We start from the raw sequence: 16,253 nt of genomic DNA on the forward strand, positions 1-16,253 counted from the left end.
AAATTGAAAATCTTTCAAAATACGTAAGAAACCATGAAGTTGATGAAGGTAATGTTAAAGAAACCCTTGAATCATGGACAAGTCCTCTGACAAATGAGAATCTGCAGCTGGAATAGTTAACATTCGAAGAAGAAAAAACTATGCAGATGATGGCACAATAAGTGCTTCAAAAGGGAATGATATGAATCTCAAAATTTAAGAGAGGCTCTTGGAAAACTGATGAAGCCCTCAAATATTTTTGCAGTAATGACCCTTTTTATGATTTGCCTGCAGAAGTCAAATGTAAAAGGACATTGTATCATGATACCATGTAATTTGGTTAGAAAATTATGGTTCTCAAAGTCAACACTCGATTCATTCTTTTTCTAAAAGTTAACATCACTGATCAACTAAATTTTGTTAAATGTAAGGTCAATTAATTTTAATAATTTTCTTACATGGTTTAAAGATCAAGTTTCAACCAAATCTGTCCAATTTTTTAAAGATTTTATTTATTTATTTATTTGTTTGTTTGTTTGTTTGTTTGAGAGAGAGAGAGCACATGCATGAGCAGGGTCTGGGGGGCAGAAAGAGAAGCAGACTCTCCCCTGAGCAGGGAGCCCGACGAGGGGCTGATCCCAGGACTCTGGGATCATGACCTGAGCCGAAGGCAGACATTTAACCGACTGAGCCATACAGGCGCCCCCCAAATGTTTTCACTTTCATTGTCCCTATTTTAACAGATTCATTTTAAGCGGATATGGGGTACCAATTATCTGAGGAAACTAGGGGTCTCTGTAAAAATGTTCAATTCATCTCCCTAAGTAGCAGATGTAGTCTGAGATCATGCTTCACTAACATCCCCTGGATAGTTCCTCAAACCTAAAAGTAAGCAGATAGTGGGGACTCACAAATTCAGTAAATGTGACAACAAATGACCCACTGATTGATTGGCTTGCATGTAGGTTTTTGCCACTGAAGAACGGTGCTTTTCCATTATCTATCCCTGACCCAATAGGAGATGGCATTTGTTCTTCTCAAAACTGTTCATAGCAGGCCTATTACAAACTTCCTGCTGAAAGCACTCTGAAAGGCTGGATACATTTAAAACCAATTCAAGCATGTAAAGTCGTTTTAGGAAATAAGCCCTGCGTCCCAAGGGCTCAGCTGAGGAGGGCCGTGTTTCAGAACAGGTGTGCCACTTCACTGAACAGGAATTTGGAAATGTCAAACATTAGAAGCACTTCAGAAACTCCGACTCAACCTGCCCGACAGTTACACTTGTGGGCACGTGTCAATAAATGACTCGCCGAGATAGATATTTGAGAAAAGCTCTTAGCGCAGATTCAGAATTCGCTAAGCCAAATCAGCATGGTAGGTTCTTAAGGAGACTACACTTTTTTTGTCTTGTTTTTTCCTTTTTCAATTTTACTTCTCAAAAGAAACTCTATATTTTAAAGTCATTCAAAAATTCACCTTCTATTACATGATAACCAGTACAAAACAGCAGCGCATGTTTTCACATTCCTGAAATTCAGGCTCTTTCAACTTCTTTCGCACCCCCAGTTGCAAGAGTAATAAGCATTGGGCTGTTTTTCCTTGTCATTATCGGGGTTACTTCCTTTCCTTTGGAAATTAAAAACTCACAGTACAAGCTTGGCTGCAAGTACCCTTTAAACCTGGCAGCCCCTCCCAGGAGGACAGCATTCCTCCTGCAGCCCATCAGTCCTTCTATGGCAAATGCAAACAATACTTTCCGTTACAATAACCTGTATCCAGGAAAACACACACGCACACACATGCACACGCACGCGCGCGCGCGCGCACACACACACACACACACACACACGTGCTGTGTTGCCTCTGTAGCATAGCAGCCTGAGAAAAGTTTACTAGCTTTAGCCAATTGGAGGCTGTGGAGCTGAGCCAAATTCGCATGTTTTTCTCCGCCTCTAGATGAAGTCATGATTAAAACATGGCATTGAACTTCTTTTATAAAGGGATAGAGGAGGAGAGGGAAAAAAGCGACACCTGCAGGAAAGTGCCCCCGTGCCAAGGAGCACGAGGTTAGGAAGTGTGCCCCTGCTTCTGAACCCTGAGTGGTTCTCAGCTCTGTAAACTTCGCCTCCCACTGGGTGGAGTAGGGCCTTTAAGAGCAGTGGGAATGCAGTTCCCCTGATCAGTGTAGCCAGTTGTTGCCTGTCTGAACCTCTGCCAGTCCTGGAGAGCAGTGCTCTGAGCTCAGACCAGCGGGCCTCTCTCCGCACCCCCACTGCTGTCCTTTTTGCCAGAGAAGCACGTTCCCACCTGTCCAGCCATGGGGGAGGACCTTGCACAAGCTGAGAAGTTTCAGCACCTGGGCTCGGCCACGTGGCAAGAGAAGCCAGCCAGCCCCAGCCTAGTGCCCTCCTCCACGCCGAGCCCCAGCCTGAACCTGGGGAGCACGGAGGAGGCCATCCGGGACAACGCGCAGGTGAACGCCGTCACAGTGCTCACGCTCCTGGACAAGCTGGTGAACATGCTGGACGCGGTGCAGGAGAACCAGCACCATATGGAGCAGCGGCAGATCAGCCTCGAGGGCTCCGTGAAGGGCATCCAGAACGACCTCACCAAGCTCTCCAAATACCAGGCCTCCATCAGCAACACGGTGAGCAAGCTGCTGGAGAAGTCCCGCAAGGTCAGCGCTCACACCAGGGCGGTCAAGGAGCGCATGGACAGGCAGAGCGCGCAGGTGAAGCGGCTGGAGAACAACCACGCCCAGCTCCTCAGGCGCAACCGTTTCAAAGTGCTCATCTTCCAGGTCAGTGCCCCCTACTCCTCCTCCCACCCAGCTGGGACTCCTCAACACTGGTGATCTCAGCCAGCCTGGCTCTCACGGCCATTTGTACATCTGTCCTGCCTGGCAGGGATCACACACACACAGAGCGTTGTCTCTCCCCCCCACCCCCCTTCAGCAGGAGGCTGTGGAATCTGCTCACAGGGCTGGAGTTTCTCAGGTCTCTGCAGCCACAACCCAAGGCACCAGGGGCTAGTAGGCCGGGGTCATTTGTTAGGGAGCACCTCGAGGCAGTCCATACAGGTTGGGAAGGTGAGCAGGTGCATGCACCCTAGTCCAATTCATTTGCCTCTCTGCATTATGAACTTGGGGCTCTGACTGTTACCTGGACAGGGCATATTAATTCCGTGGCTGTTGATTAACTCTGTGGAAATGAGATAATCGCGTGAGGTGATTTTTTTCACCAAGAAGTCAAATTCATGACTGTTTTAGGTGTCTCTTTGGCTAAAAGCTACCAGTGTTTGGGGGACTAACCAAGTATTGAAAGCTGATTCTATTAGAGTTGAACTCGTCTGTTCCTTTAAGATTCCTTTTGGCCAAAGCAGTCTTTGTTGAGTTATTTTCTAGCCCATGATGCACTAAAAATATAGAGGGTAACTCTTTACAAACGCACTAGGTAGGCATCCTATCACTCAGGGAAACCACAACTGGAAAGTAAAATTCAAGCAGTGTCATCAGTTATAGTTTACAAAGGCTAGTCTTGAATATTTTCTCTTGTAAATGGTTGCCATAGAATTAACAGTCCACTTAATTTTTTTTTTAAATGCATCAATGATGCAATTAATGTAGCAAGAGGGTATCTGGGGACAGGGAGATTGCGTGGGGCTGTTGTTCCGCCAAGTGGCGGGCGTTTGTGAATCCAAGGGCGGCCCTGCCTAATGCTGGAAGCCCTTCGGCCCAGTGGAACACAGCCAACAGCAGATCCCAGGAAGCGACTGCCATCCCTGCCCCAGGGCTGTCTCCTTGTGACCATGTGAATAGGAGAGGATTTCAAAGCCATGGAGGGGAGAGGCTATAACCAACTGTTTGATTGTGAAAGGCACACAAGAAGAGCCTTCATCTCCCAAGGGAGAATTAGAAATTGGAATTTAAACCGAGGGAGCCTTCTTTTTTCTAAATGAATCTGCTCTGCCAAGTTAGAACCTAAGCCTCCTTCCCTCCATAAAAGGAAAGGCTCATCTGGATGCTTTTTTGTCTTCCCCAAATTGCACTTGATGTAAAGCTTCAGGCAGCTGATGTCCTCCTATACCTTGCAGGCTCTTGCAGCCCAGACATTTTTTAGCTTTTAATGCAAATGGAATAGATTTTCATGCACCAGATGAACTGAAAAGAGATACGGTGACGGCGCCTTTCTTAAGCCATATAAGATCCTTACTTTATTAGCCTAAAAGATATTAGAAAGCTCAGCTCTCAAGGCATTTCTAAATTAAATACTGATCTCCAAACAAAACCAAACATGTACAGACATGTTTAAATCTGAGTCGTCAAAGGAAATTTTCCTTCTTCCCGTATGAATCGGGAAGATTATCTCTTGTCCTCTATCCCTTAGTTAAGGGGGCGGGGGAAGTACCTAGCAGAGGAAAATCATAATTTGTCAGGATCGGTTTATGTTTCATTTTGCCACGGATGTTCTGTAGATGTTGGGGGCGGGGAAGGAGAAGATGTGTGACTAAAAATTCAAGAGAATTGTAACTCTGACATTTAAAATAAAAAACAAACGGTTGGGGAACTTAAAGACTCGGGCTGCCGTTGAGCCCTACCACGGTCTCCTGTTTTGCCATGTTGGATTGACAGGTGTGAAATTGTAGCCAGAAATGGTAGCAGTTCTCCATATAGTGAGTAAAAGGTGAAACAGGGGTGCTCAAGAGCAAGGTGGAAGCTAAGAGAATCCAAAGCAACGTGTTCAGGCTCCATTCTGCACCTCTTAGCAAGCTGCCCCCAGGGACCCCTTTTTTTTTTTTTTTTTTTTTGAAAGAACAGTTTGGGAGATAAGGAACTAAAGTCAAGGAACTGGACTTTCTTAAGCCCCGGAAGACGCTTTAGTAGCCTGAAAGATATTAGAAATCTCAACTCTCAAGACATTGTAAGATGATTATTTTGACAAAAACACATACAGGTGCAGTCTCTTCGTGGAAGGGTTGTTCTTTCTCTTAAAGTAGGGTCTCCAGGGTAGTGATTACGCCAATGGGTGAACTTCTGACTTGTGCTGGAGAGTGCTCCAGTTTCAGGGTTGAGAAGCTCTATTTTGTCACATAGACAGACACTGGTTCATATTCTAGTTTCACTGCTTGCCAACTATGTGATCTTGTTCACACTTTGTAGCTTCTCCAAGCTTCTGTTTTCTCATCTGAACCCTGAGGATATTAATAGGAACAAAACATTGTTGAGCTCTTTTAGTAAGCCCTGCGTGCTCTAAGTGTCTTTCTGTGTATTATCTCATTTGCCCCCAATTTACAGATGAGGATGCTGAGATTCAAAGATGTTGTTATCTTGTTTGACGTTATTTGGTAAGCGAGCAGTGTGGCCGGGATGGGAACTCACATGTAATTGATTCCAGTGTGTGCCCTTAAACATGAAGGCTTCCTCCTTCCTGCCTCTCTTACAGGGTGAGGAGTGAATGGAATAATCTATTTAAAATGGTTGGTGACTGGCATGGTGTCTCAAGGAGTAGAAACTCTTCCTGGGTGGATCTGAAATGCATTTGCACAGAGTGGAGGCTATACTTTTGCTTGGCTAGAAATATGGCTCTTGAGTAAAAAATGACCCCACCCTACCCAAGACCTTAAAACAGCTATGCTTATGCTTTTTAGTTGGGACTTATTTTGCTTATGCTTCAGTTGGGACATTGTATGACACCTATCATGTTGAAATCTGTATTATGTCCCCAACATACCATTGGAGCAAAGGATTCTGCCCAAAGGGCCGGCCCAAAATAGACTTTTCTAGTGGCAGCAGTCTGCAGAGTGGCAGAGGGTGGGTAAGAGAGTAAGGAGACAGATAATACACCAGGTACCGCATTATAAGTAATTTGTCATTTTCAGTCCACTCGAACCCTATGCTAGACTTTCCTTTACTAAATTCATTAGTTTTCTAATTTAAAACAAAAAAAATTGATGTGAAAATTTCAAAAAGAGAGTAAAGAAAATCTGTCACCTTACTTGAGCATATTTACTACAGTAGTGTTCAGAGGATTAGGTTTCCAGTTTGTAAAGTCCTGTTGTGTCCTCCAAAATCTGCAGGTGCTCTTTGGTTGGTCGCTCAGTTGGTTGGTCTACTAGGTACTTACACATTAGCATTTTTTAAAATTCCAAACTTTGTCCTTAATTTGTCCTATTTAAAATACATTATTTATTAGCTGCTGAGTGGCTCAGTTGGTTGAGCATCTGCCTTCGGCTCAGGTCATGAATTTGGGGTCCTGGGATGGAGCGGGCTCCCTGCTCAGCGGGGAGTCTTCTTCTCCCTCTCCCACTGCCCCTCCCCACCGCTCATGCTCGCTCTCTCTCTCTCTCTCTCTCTCAAATAAAATCTTAAAAATAAATAAATAAATAAATAAAAATATTTATTAATTTATTTAAATGCATGCTGAATTTACCACATTGTTGTGGCTTTAAAGCCTCTCATGCCTTTGGCAATTACTTCAGATTATAGCCAGTAGTCTCTAAAACTGGAGAATATTCATCTCCCTTTGAGCAATGAAAAAATTGTAAAATCCTTGTTAAACTTAGCAGCTTTTCTTTTTACATTATTTTATAATAGCTTAAAATCAATGCTTGAATTCAAAATACTGTGACAAGACCCAGTATAAATGAAATAAGACTCAGAGGGATTGGTGATCTAAAAGCAAATGCTAAAGACTAATAAGACTAATGCTTTGCCTGTAAGTATGGCTATCTTTACCTAAAAATGGAATTTATACAGAAAATCAGTGAATTTACTGTTAAAAGGGAGTTTTCTCTGTTGATTGAAGAGCCTAGAACCTCATAGGCAACTGGCCGTGAGGGGGTGGCACCCACTCATGCCTTAAGGTTCTAGCGATGATTATCTGAAAAAGCAGTTTGGGAATGATTTCCAATCTAGGGAACAAAATGAGAGTACTCATGGACAGCTTACACTTTCATCCACATAAAATTGTGAAATTGGGTGAAAAGAGTAGAGGTTGGGTGTTTGCTGTGGACATATTCGTGGAGAATCAGGCCTATCAGTGTGTTCAAATCTTCATCATTTGGCTCCCTTTGATGAGATAAGAATTTGAGAAAAGTGCTAAAAGTGTAACCTCTTCAGACTATTTTCAAGTTGATTTTTTCTTAAAGACGGTACTTTATCCAAAGACACTGTTCTGAAAACTGCTAAATTTTTACAGCTGTAGAAGAAATGAGAATACAGAAAATCAAAGGCACGTTTATGTGACAACTCACCATGTTTATGTCACATTGATTAACGTTCCCACAATGGGCAATTGGTTTTGATGTGTGACTTATCCCATGCCCTTTGAGTTTCTGAGATAAACAAAATACTAACTCTCCTTATTATTATTTGCACTTATTGAATGTGAGCACTGCCTCAGACATGTTAAGTGAATAAGTGATTATTGTTTCTTCAAAAGAATCATCACTTTCTCTCATTTATTAAAAAACTAGACTGTTTCTCAGATGCAGTCCTTCCACATAAATGTGGCCCCCTCCATTGTTTTGCAATCTGGATCTGTTAGAATTGAATGAATGAAAGACATTCTCCAGGGCATCTCAGGTCCTATAGTTTGGATTCTTGCATGAAATGAAACCTGCTTGGCGTTAGTACACTGGGAGATCTCTTCTGAAATTTGTTAATTATTTTTCATGGGATTTACATTAATACCAGAAAATCAAACGTCTCGGAGCTGGAAAGAACCGTAATAATCATTTAGTTTAACCTCATTTTATATCAAAGAAACAGAGGCCCTGAGAAAGTGACTAGCAAGGTTTCCTTTTATCAATAAAAAAATTATAGAGTCGAATGGTAAAATGAGTAAAAACAAACGCTGTATTCCCACTATGGCAAAGTTCATGTTTACTGGGTTTTCTTCACCAGCTTTTAAATAATTCAGAATGATTTGTTTTCCGTTTTGTGGTGGTTTTTTTTTTGGTTTTTTGTTTTTTTGGTTTTCTGTTTTGTTTTGTTTTGTTTGGTGGGTAACAAAGAATACCTAACCAGTGTGATCTTAAGAAAGAATTGAACCCTTGATAACACTGAAAAATAATGAAACTTTTAAATCCTCCACAATGTGAAAGACTGCTCAGGGATTATAACTAATGCATTTTATTCTTATGACTTGCTGAGTCTACCGACAGCTGGCTTAGGGGTGCAGTTCTAATCAATGGCTTTATCCACTTGGCGATCTATACCACAGAAACACAAATTGGAGAAAACCATCAATGTGTAAAAGAGACCTATAAATCAGAATGTCAGGTGGGCATAGTTCCATTTTAATAACTAGTATTTAGAGATTATTGGATAAAACATCCCATGGACACAAATTTATGATCCTCATATCCCTTCAGGATGCCACCACATCCCTGTGGGACTGTGACAACCGAAGTTAATTTCTTCTAACGACAGGGATCCTAAGTTAGGGACAAAAGAACAGATTGCTGGCTTCTCTCCCCTCATTCAAGCTTTGTCTCTAAGCTTCCTTTTCTAACGCTGGTCATAGAATCTCCTTCTCTTTTAAAGTGTATGCTTCTTATGAGCAAAGATTTGCTTCCATGAGCTCCAACCCAAGAGGTGCTTGGCAAGTTGGCAAGTTTCTCTGTGTTGATATCTGCATGTACAACCAGGACAGTTAGTTCGTGAGAATCAATATAAATAGCCAACAAGCTAAAGCATAAGGAAAAATGCCACTTCTCAAGAGTTCTTTCCATTCCTTTTCTCTTTCGTGCTGCAGGCACATCATTCATATGTGTTTGAAGTGGGCTGTTTAACTCTCCCTTCCTTTGAAAAACTCCTATGGGTTCTCGTGAAAGGTCAGAACTTGGAGCAGCGGCATCGGTGGTGGCTGAGTACCTTTTTGAAAAGAAATCTGTCGGGCAAACAGTCAGCCACTCTTGGGGGACTACTAGATAGAAGGGCCCAAGAAAGGATTGCAGCCCACCAAGGATTCTTCATGCCACGTTAAGGAGTCACAAACCCGAAGTAGATACATGAGTAACTAACAGAGTCAAGCAGTGATGGAACTGAGGCGTAAGCTTAGCCCTCCCCCTGGAAGGAGCCGTCGGTATTGGACTCTGTGAGTGAAGGCAAATCAAAACCATGAGGACGGGAGGCTGAAGGGGAAGTGTCCCTTCACCTGTAGACGGGTGAGCTATCATCAAATGTTTCCATGAGGACCCGTGAAAGGACTGAGCAATGGCCCACGTGCAGGGGAGACTGGGCCCCCGGGGACAGCGCAGTTCTAGAAGGTCTGCTGTCTGAAATGCCAGCTGAATTTCCTCCATCGTAACAGCTACTTCATAGTCCAGCACAGGGCAAGCAAGAGAGATTTTGAAGAAGTGTCTGTATTTCCTGCTTCTACAGACACAGAACGGAAAGGTAAGAGCTGCGTGTGCTCAGATATCGGCAGACCCCTATGGGAATGGAAGGGGCTTGCCCTCGGACTGGATGCCATGGGCCACCGTAGAATAAACGCTGTCTGGCAGACAGAATACAGAATACGGCTCAAGTAATAACAGTGACAACAGAAGCATAAAGCAGTTAGGCAAAAAGACCTATCTCACTTGTTTCCAGTTTTATGAAGACACAGCTAACTCATTCTGGATTATGTCTGTTGTCGCTGGGTTTATTTTCAGAGTTGGCGTAAGCGCTCTTGAATCAAGGTCCCAGGCGTTTGTTGGAGGAAGGAGTTCAACAGGTCTCCCTCCATCTCTCAGCTGTGCTTCTACGTGCCGTGTGTATCTACCAGACATCGCTGCTGACTCACCTGACCTTGCACTTTCCTCAAACCTGTCCCCAAAGGACATGTCACGAGCAAGACCAGAGTTTCCTACTCAACAGGAACTATGCTGTCTTAATAACAAAATGCACATTTAAGAAAAAAGGCAGCATTGTTTAATTCTAAGTACAGTTACTGTGTTTCCCTCTCTGTTAAGGTTGAAGAAAGGGAAGTTATCAGGGTAACCCTCTGATTACCCCTGGAGAGCTTAGACCATACAAAATGTATCTCTGCTCTGGGAACCAAGGCTTATTTTTGTAGTTTCCCACCCAAATTTCTGCTTCCTTCACTGAGGACTTGTAGTAACCTTTCACTGAGTTCTTGGTTTCTGCTTTTCCTGCAAACAGCTCCTGTCAAAATCTCCCAGCCCTCTCATCAAACCCCAGAAGTAATTTTGCTTCTAGACTAAGCACTGGGGCCTTAGCTATCTCTATAGTGGGCCTCCCTTCTGGTGATGCTCATCCACTGAGAATGACACCCTTCCTTAAAAATGGAAACCACTGTGCCCCTTAGGCCAAGGTTCTCCTCATTTCCCAATGGAGCTACACTCAACAAACTTCCTTCTAAGACACAGAGCTAAGCCCATTCTTTTGTAGTTCTCAAGCCTACCAAAGGGTAGGGCTAATTTCTATTGCAGTCACCCACAGGCCTTTCTTAGAAAGCCACCTTAGCCAACAGGTGCTCATTCAGCTATTGAGCTGCCAGGAAGTATTCTAGTCACTGGGGCCTAACAGGGAACAAGAGACAAAAATTGCCACCCTCATGGGGAGTACATGCCAGCGAAATAGCAGCAAGATAAGACTTGAAACATGGGGAAGTCACTCTCTGGAAAAGTCTATGTCATCAACGACTCATGGGAACCCCATGCTCCTTTCAATTTTTTTTTCTTTGTCTTTTATACTGTGTTCCTGACACTTTCTATTACATTCAAAATGGGTGGTTGTGGAGAGAGCTTTGGGAAACAGAATCTGTGATTTCTTTACTCTGATGGAGATTCTATTTAACCAGATTTTCTGCTATTTACCTCTACCCAAGACTTTATCCTTTGTTTGTAACCAATTTACAGAAAGGACCATGGTACCAGTAGGTGTGTGTGAGGGGAAGACACGGGGCTGTATCTCTTCAGAGTATCACAGTTATACTATTCAGTGGTTAATAAGGGGAGGGACTTTTCAGTTTCTCTAAATCAAACTTTGTTCATTTAGCTTTTGTAAGCAAAAAGTTAAAAAGTATGCAGGCAGGTACACTCCTAGAGCATGTGTTTGATCATAACCTCAATGTTACTGACTTTTCGGTGAAAATTGCAAAACAAGAAGGGAAATTCTTACTGTTAACACAAACTTTACAGGAAGTTTAGATCCCAGATTGACTTTTGAATGTACAAAATCTGGTTATTTTTCAAACTGAGAGTCTACTTGGCAGGCCACGTTATAATCCAGACATCAAAGCTCTGGTTGAGGCCAGGGTGGGCCTGGGCTCTGAAGCCTGGCCCACCTCAGCATGCCTACAGAGCCCCAAGTGTCCCTGGAGTGCAGTTTGAAGGCTGCTCATTGGGGTCAAATCCTCTTCATATTTAGAAAAAACTGAGATCCAAGGAGATTATTTGCTGAAAGCCACCCAGCCATTCAGCAATCCAGCAGAGACTGAGACTTAGGCTCCTGTCACACGTTCTTTCTACTGTGCCATTTCTTCCCATGAAAATGTGAAGACCCCTTGCTGGCTGGCTCTCGTTAATCCAGTATTCAAAGAAAAATTTTTAAAAAATGAAAGGAATTCCTATGTTGGGTGACCAAGTCCGTCTGAATTCCTATCTACCCACTTAGCAGTGTTGGGGCACCATTGCCCTTGCACTCTGGAGGCACACTCTCGGGCTCTGCTCCCCAAGACACGGAGGGGCAGACCTTTGCCTGTGTGCTAGAAGCTGGAGGAAGAGGTATGCTGGGAATAGTGCAGGGAAGGAGGCAGATTCCTGAGCTCTCTCCTCACTCTTAGCTCTAGGGGGGGGCCAAAGTATTCTTGCCCAAGGAAGCCCTGGATAACAATAGAGCCTTGATAAGCTACTTCAGAATTCCTGCTCACAACTCTGAAAATGGCCATGGCATGCCACCTCTGCTTATTAATGCCCACAAAGGATATCCTAAACCACAAGGCTCCAGGGGTGGGCCCCCAGTAAGGCTGGCCCTTGCTTCTCTTACTCTAAAGTTATGTCATCAGAAAAAATAGTGTGCAGTTTCAAGCAGACCCCAAGGTTGACCATACTTTTACCTCTGACTCAGCCGGGGAGGGAACCCGATCAAGGCTTTACATGGTGTCCGATACCTGAGGACTTCCCAATCCTCTCCCTTGCCCCCATCTTTTATCTTCTAATTTGGCCTCCAGGCTCTTTTGCAGTGAGATTTTGGCAGGGACAGAGCCATCTGACCTTGAAGGAGGATAGGAGAGAGAGGCCTCTGGGGTTCACAGTAACTTACTTTAGCTCCTTTATCTAGGCGACTTCCTGGTCTATCAGAACCACAGCCCACTTCCCTTGCTGCCTGTCACTGATAGAACCCTTGCCACCTGCCTTCGTAGGATTCCCAGTAAGCAGTCCTTGCCCCTTATCCAACCTAGGGGAATGACTTGACCAGTTTAGAATTAACTCCTCACATTCTAGAAAACTGAAGCCACAAAGGTTTCATTTTGATCTGTCTTTCTACCCTGTGCCAGAAAGACCAACACAGCAAATTACAACATTTCAGAACATTTGTGAACTGTTATTAACATGAAATCTACATTGTCCATCTTTTCAGGAAGAAAATGAGATCCCTGCCAGTGTGTTTGTGAAAGAGCCAGCTTCCAGCCCAGCGGAAGAGAAGGAGGAGCTTGCTGATGAAAACAAGTCCCTGGAGGAAACCCTGCACACGGTGGACCTCTCATCAGATGATGAATTGCCCCACGATGAGGAGGCCCTGGAAGACAGTGCAGAGGAAAAGATGGAAGAAAGTAGGGCAGAGAAAATAAAAAGATCTAGCCTCCGGAAAGTGGATAGCCTCAAGAAAGCATTTTCTCGCCAGAACATCGAGAAAAAAATGAACAAGCTGGGGACAAAGATCGTATCTGCAGAGAGGCGAGAGAAGATTAAGAAATCCCTCACTTCCAATCACCAGAAGATATCCTCTGGGAAAAGCTCCCCCTTCAAGGTTTCTCCCCTCACCTTCGGTCGAAAGAAAGTCCAAGAGGGAGACAGCCCTACAGAAAATGAGACCAAGTCAGAAGACCTGCCTAGCAGTGAGCAGATACCAGATGAGCCTGAAGAGAGCTCAGTCGCGGAGGGTCTCTCTGAAATGTCCCAGCCCAGTGCTGCGGTGGAAGGGAAGAGCAAGGAGGGGGATGCAGGGAGGGCAACCTCCAGGGGGAGCAGCTCGGCCTTGGCTAGCAACATCGACTTGACAATTAAGGAAGATGAAGAAGCGGAGTCGGTGGCCGTGGAACAGGCCCAGAAGGTTCGCTATGAGGAGGGCTACCTGCTAACGTCTGAGGATGCAGAGCGGTCCGATGAGGACGCAGTGCAGCCTGCAGTGCTCCAGGTGGACCAGACCGCCTAAATGCACAGCACGCTGGGCCCAGCCTGTGCCTTTGTTTAAATGGGTAACCAGGGTGCAGGACAGCCCCCTACACACCTCCAGCACTGCCCAGTCACTGCTGCATCCTTGTCCAAACAGCCACCATTGACGACATAGCAGCAGCACGCTCATGACCAAGATTTACTCTGACGGCGACCTGTCAGGAACTCTACTTCTAACTTGCTCTTAGGTTCTATTTTTGTAGAATTTCTCCAAGACTGCACGGAAGAAGAAATGGAACAGCTGCAAAACGCTGATCAGTTTGGCTTTGTTAGAAAAACCAGAGGCTACTTAAGATCTTAGTCATGAAATGTGATTCATTTTTTGTCATTCCATAAGCTTGCTGAATAGTGTACCAGTACTATATTGAATTTCCACAGAACTCTGTGAAGCTAATTATTGTATTTCAAGTTTGTGATATATAATTTACATATGTATTTAAGCTAAAGACATAGCTACTTTATATTTTCAGGGGAAAAAACCCACTTTTAATAAAAGGTGAAAGAGAAGGTCCAGTTTGTTATTCACTTAGTAGAAACCAGTGTCTTATTGAAAATGAAGGAAAAAAATCGAGAGACTATAATAGTCAGCTAATAAAGTAAGATGGAGAAAAGCCAGGACTATCAGAGAAAGAAAACTAAGGAGAAGTTAGAAAATAAGAGAAACAGGAAAGGAAGAATGCCAAAGAGAATGAAGAGAGAGGAAAAACTATGTGCTTAGAAATAAAATATTTACAGTATCAACTCAAGTATTCCATTCCTTAAATAACAATTCTAAAGAGTTTCATATATCCTGGAATAATATGTCCTATCTTCACAATATTTTTACTTTCTAATATTTCAAATAATATAAAAAACATAGTTTACTGTGTTAAGGCTGGATTCTTCTTAATAAATAAAAGACATTACAAATATTTCTCCAAGGAGGTTTAAAAGGATGTTGTCTCTTTAACATTGGAATGAACATAAATCTTCAAAATTCATATGTACTGTCTTTTGTAGGAAGTTGGATCCTACTATTATCTCATTTTCCAAATTTGAAATAATCTTTACACTTCAGATGATGTGATGTAGGTCTAGAAAGATGTTAAAATCAACAGGTTTGAGAAGGGAAGGATTCTGTTTTTCCTTTTTGTACATATTGCTAATTTCACCCCAGGTCATAGTTTATTTATATATTAATTTCACAGAATATTAGCATGACTCTTCTGAAAGCATGCTAGTGTATATGAACACATTTATTCAGACAGGATAATTTTTACTACTGCCTAACATACTAAAATATTGCTTTACCTATTTTTAATTACAGAATGCTAATGTTTTGAGAAAACTATTAAATTTTAGTTTAGAGACAGTTGTACTAGGGAGCAAACTCCCTACCTTTTGTATTTACCACTCACCGTAAGTAACCTTTACAAATATAAGTAATCCAAGACCGTATTAACAAACGATGCTTTGTGTTATAGAAGGAAAAATAGGATTAACAAACGTATTGACGGCATAATCTATACAGCTATGTCCTTATTTTGCAATAATGTACCCCAAATATTAGATTGTTGCACTAACAATGGCTGTGTTAAAGAAGACTAAATAAACCAAAAAATAAAAAGTATATAACAATGTCGGTTTTTTGGCAGAACAATTTTAGAACAAGCAAAAAGAATTTATTTTTAAACTCTTCCCCCAAACGGAGCTGTAACGTTGATTGTTTCAGTCTTGATTTCCCCTATTAACTCTGCTTTCTTTTTCCCGTAATCTCATTTAGAAATCCAAGGCTCATTCTTCAAGTTTAACTTTCTTGACATCACCTTGCCAGCTCTGGAGAGCATCTGAATATATTGCAGCAGCTTGATAAATTTGATAGTTCCATCTGCATTTTTATTGTTTTATACCAGACCTTATAATACCTTAAATAGCCCTGCAAACATGAATGTATTGAACTGTATGTTCAGTTTATTCACACAGAGAAACCTTTGTCTTCGGCGGCACCATATACTTGGTAGAAGACTTAATTTCACTCTGGGCCCTAAGCTTGCCTATTTAACCTTTATGAAGTTGCTGTCACTTCTTGCAGCCAAAGAGTTGGGGGATCCAGAGCTAATGGAATTTTTACACTTCCTTTCCAAAAATGCTTATGCCATTTGTTCCTACAAACTATTTGCATGCTGGTGAAAATTCACACTTAAATCTTTTTAGATTTTACTGACAAACATTTATTCTGTGTTCCACATTTGAGGCATTAAAATTCTAAGCAATAAAACAGCGAATTAGGCCAGATAATTGTTGGAAAACACATCCTGTAGGGATTAGAGAGAGCAGCAGTTGTGGAAATGGAAGCTATTTATTCTGTATTATTGTTGAATTATTTGCATACTGAAAAGGCTGAAAAGTCCCCAAATTAGATATGTCTTCTTTCTACCCACCTGATAACCTGTTCCTAACTTTATGTGCCTGGAACTCAAGAACTGGATTAGTTTTCCCCCAAAGATTGGTTATACATTAATAAGCACTGAGATCCATATCTCAGAAATATAATTCAGGAGCAAGATACATCTATTACATGGATCACAAATCTCACAGAAATACAGCAAAGATGTCACTTTACTGCAAGATTTTATTTGTAAAATATACAGACATATATATTTCAACAGGAATAATTTCCTCTTTCCACTTAGGAATCTAGTATATGGCTGAATTTCTTTTTATGCATGAAAATAAAAGCTCCACGCTAAGGCCACGTCAGCACAAAATAAAGATTTTTCACATTTATCGTATGATGAAAGCCCAAAATGTACCAGTTTTTAGCACTGCTCATGCGTTTCAGTCCACCGTCAACAGACTAGAGGCTCTTTCCACGTAGCCAAGCTGCTGGT

At 42.5% G+C, this 16,253-nt stretch overlaps 1 protein-coding gene across 1 annotated transcript; it reads left to right on the forward strand.

Annotated features, from left to right (window-relative positions):
* The first annotated feature begins 1,988 nt into the window (after positions 1-1,988).
* CAVIN2 (caveolae associated protein 2) lies at positions 1,989-14,989 on the forward strand. Its single transcript, XM_025894456.2, has 2 exons — positions 1,989-2,779; positions 12,569-14,989. The coding sequence occupies exons 1-2, from the start codon at positions 2,297-2,299 to the stop codon at positions 13,361-13,363; spliced, it is 1,278 nt and encodes a 425-aa protein (XP_025750241.1). The 5' UTR covers positions 1,989-2,296; the 3' UTR covers positions 13,364-14,989.
* Positions 14,990-16,253: the final 1,264 nt, after the last annotated feature.

Source organism: Callorhinus ursinus, unplaced genomic scaffold (assembly GCF_003265705.2).
Source record: "Callorhinus ursinus isolate GAN/ISIS: 27379988/994484 unplaced genomic scaffold, GSC_fseal_2.0 scaffold2, whole genome shotgun sequence".
Classification (NCBI taxonomy): Eukaryota; Metazoa; Chordata; class Mammalia; order Carnivora; family Otariidae; genus Callorhinus; species Callorhinus ursinus.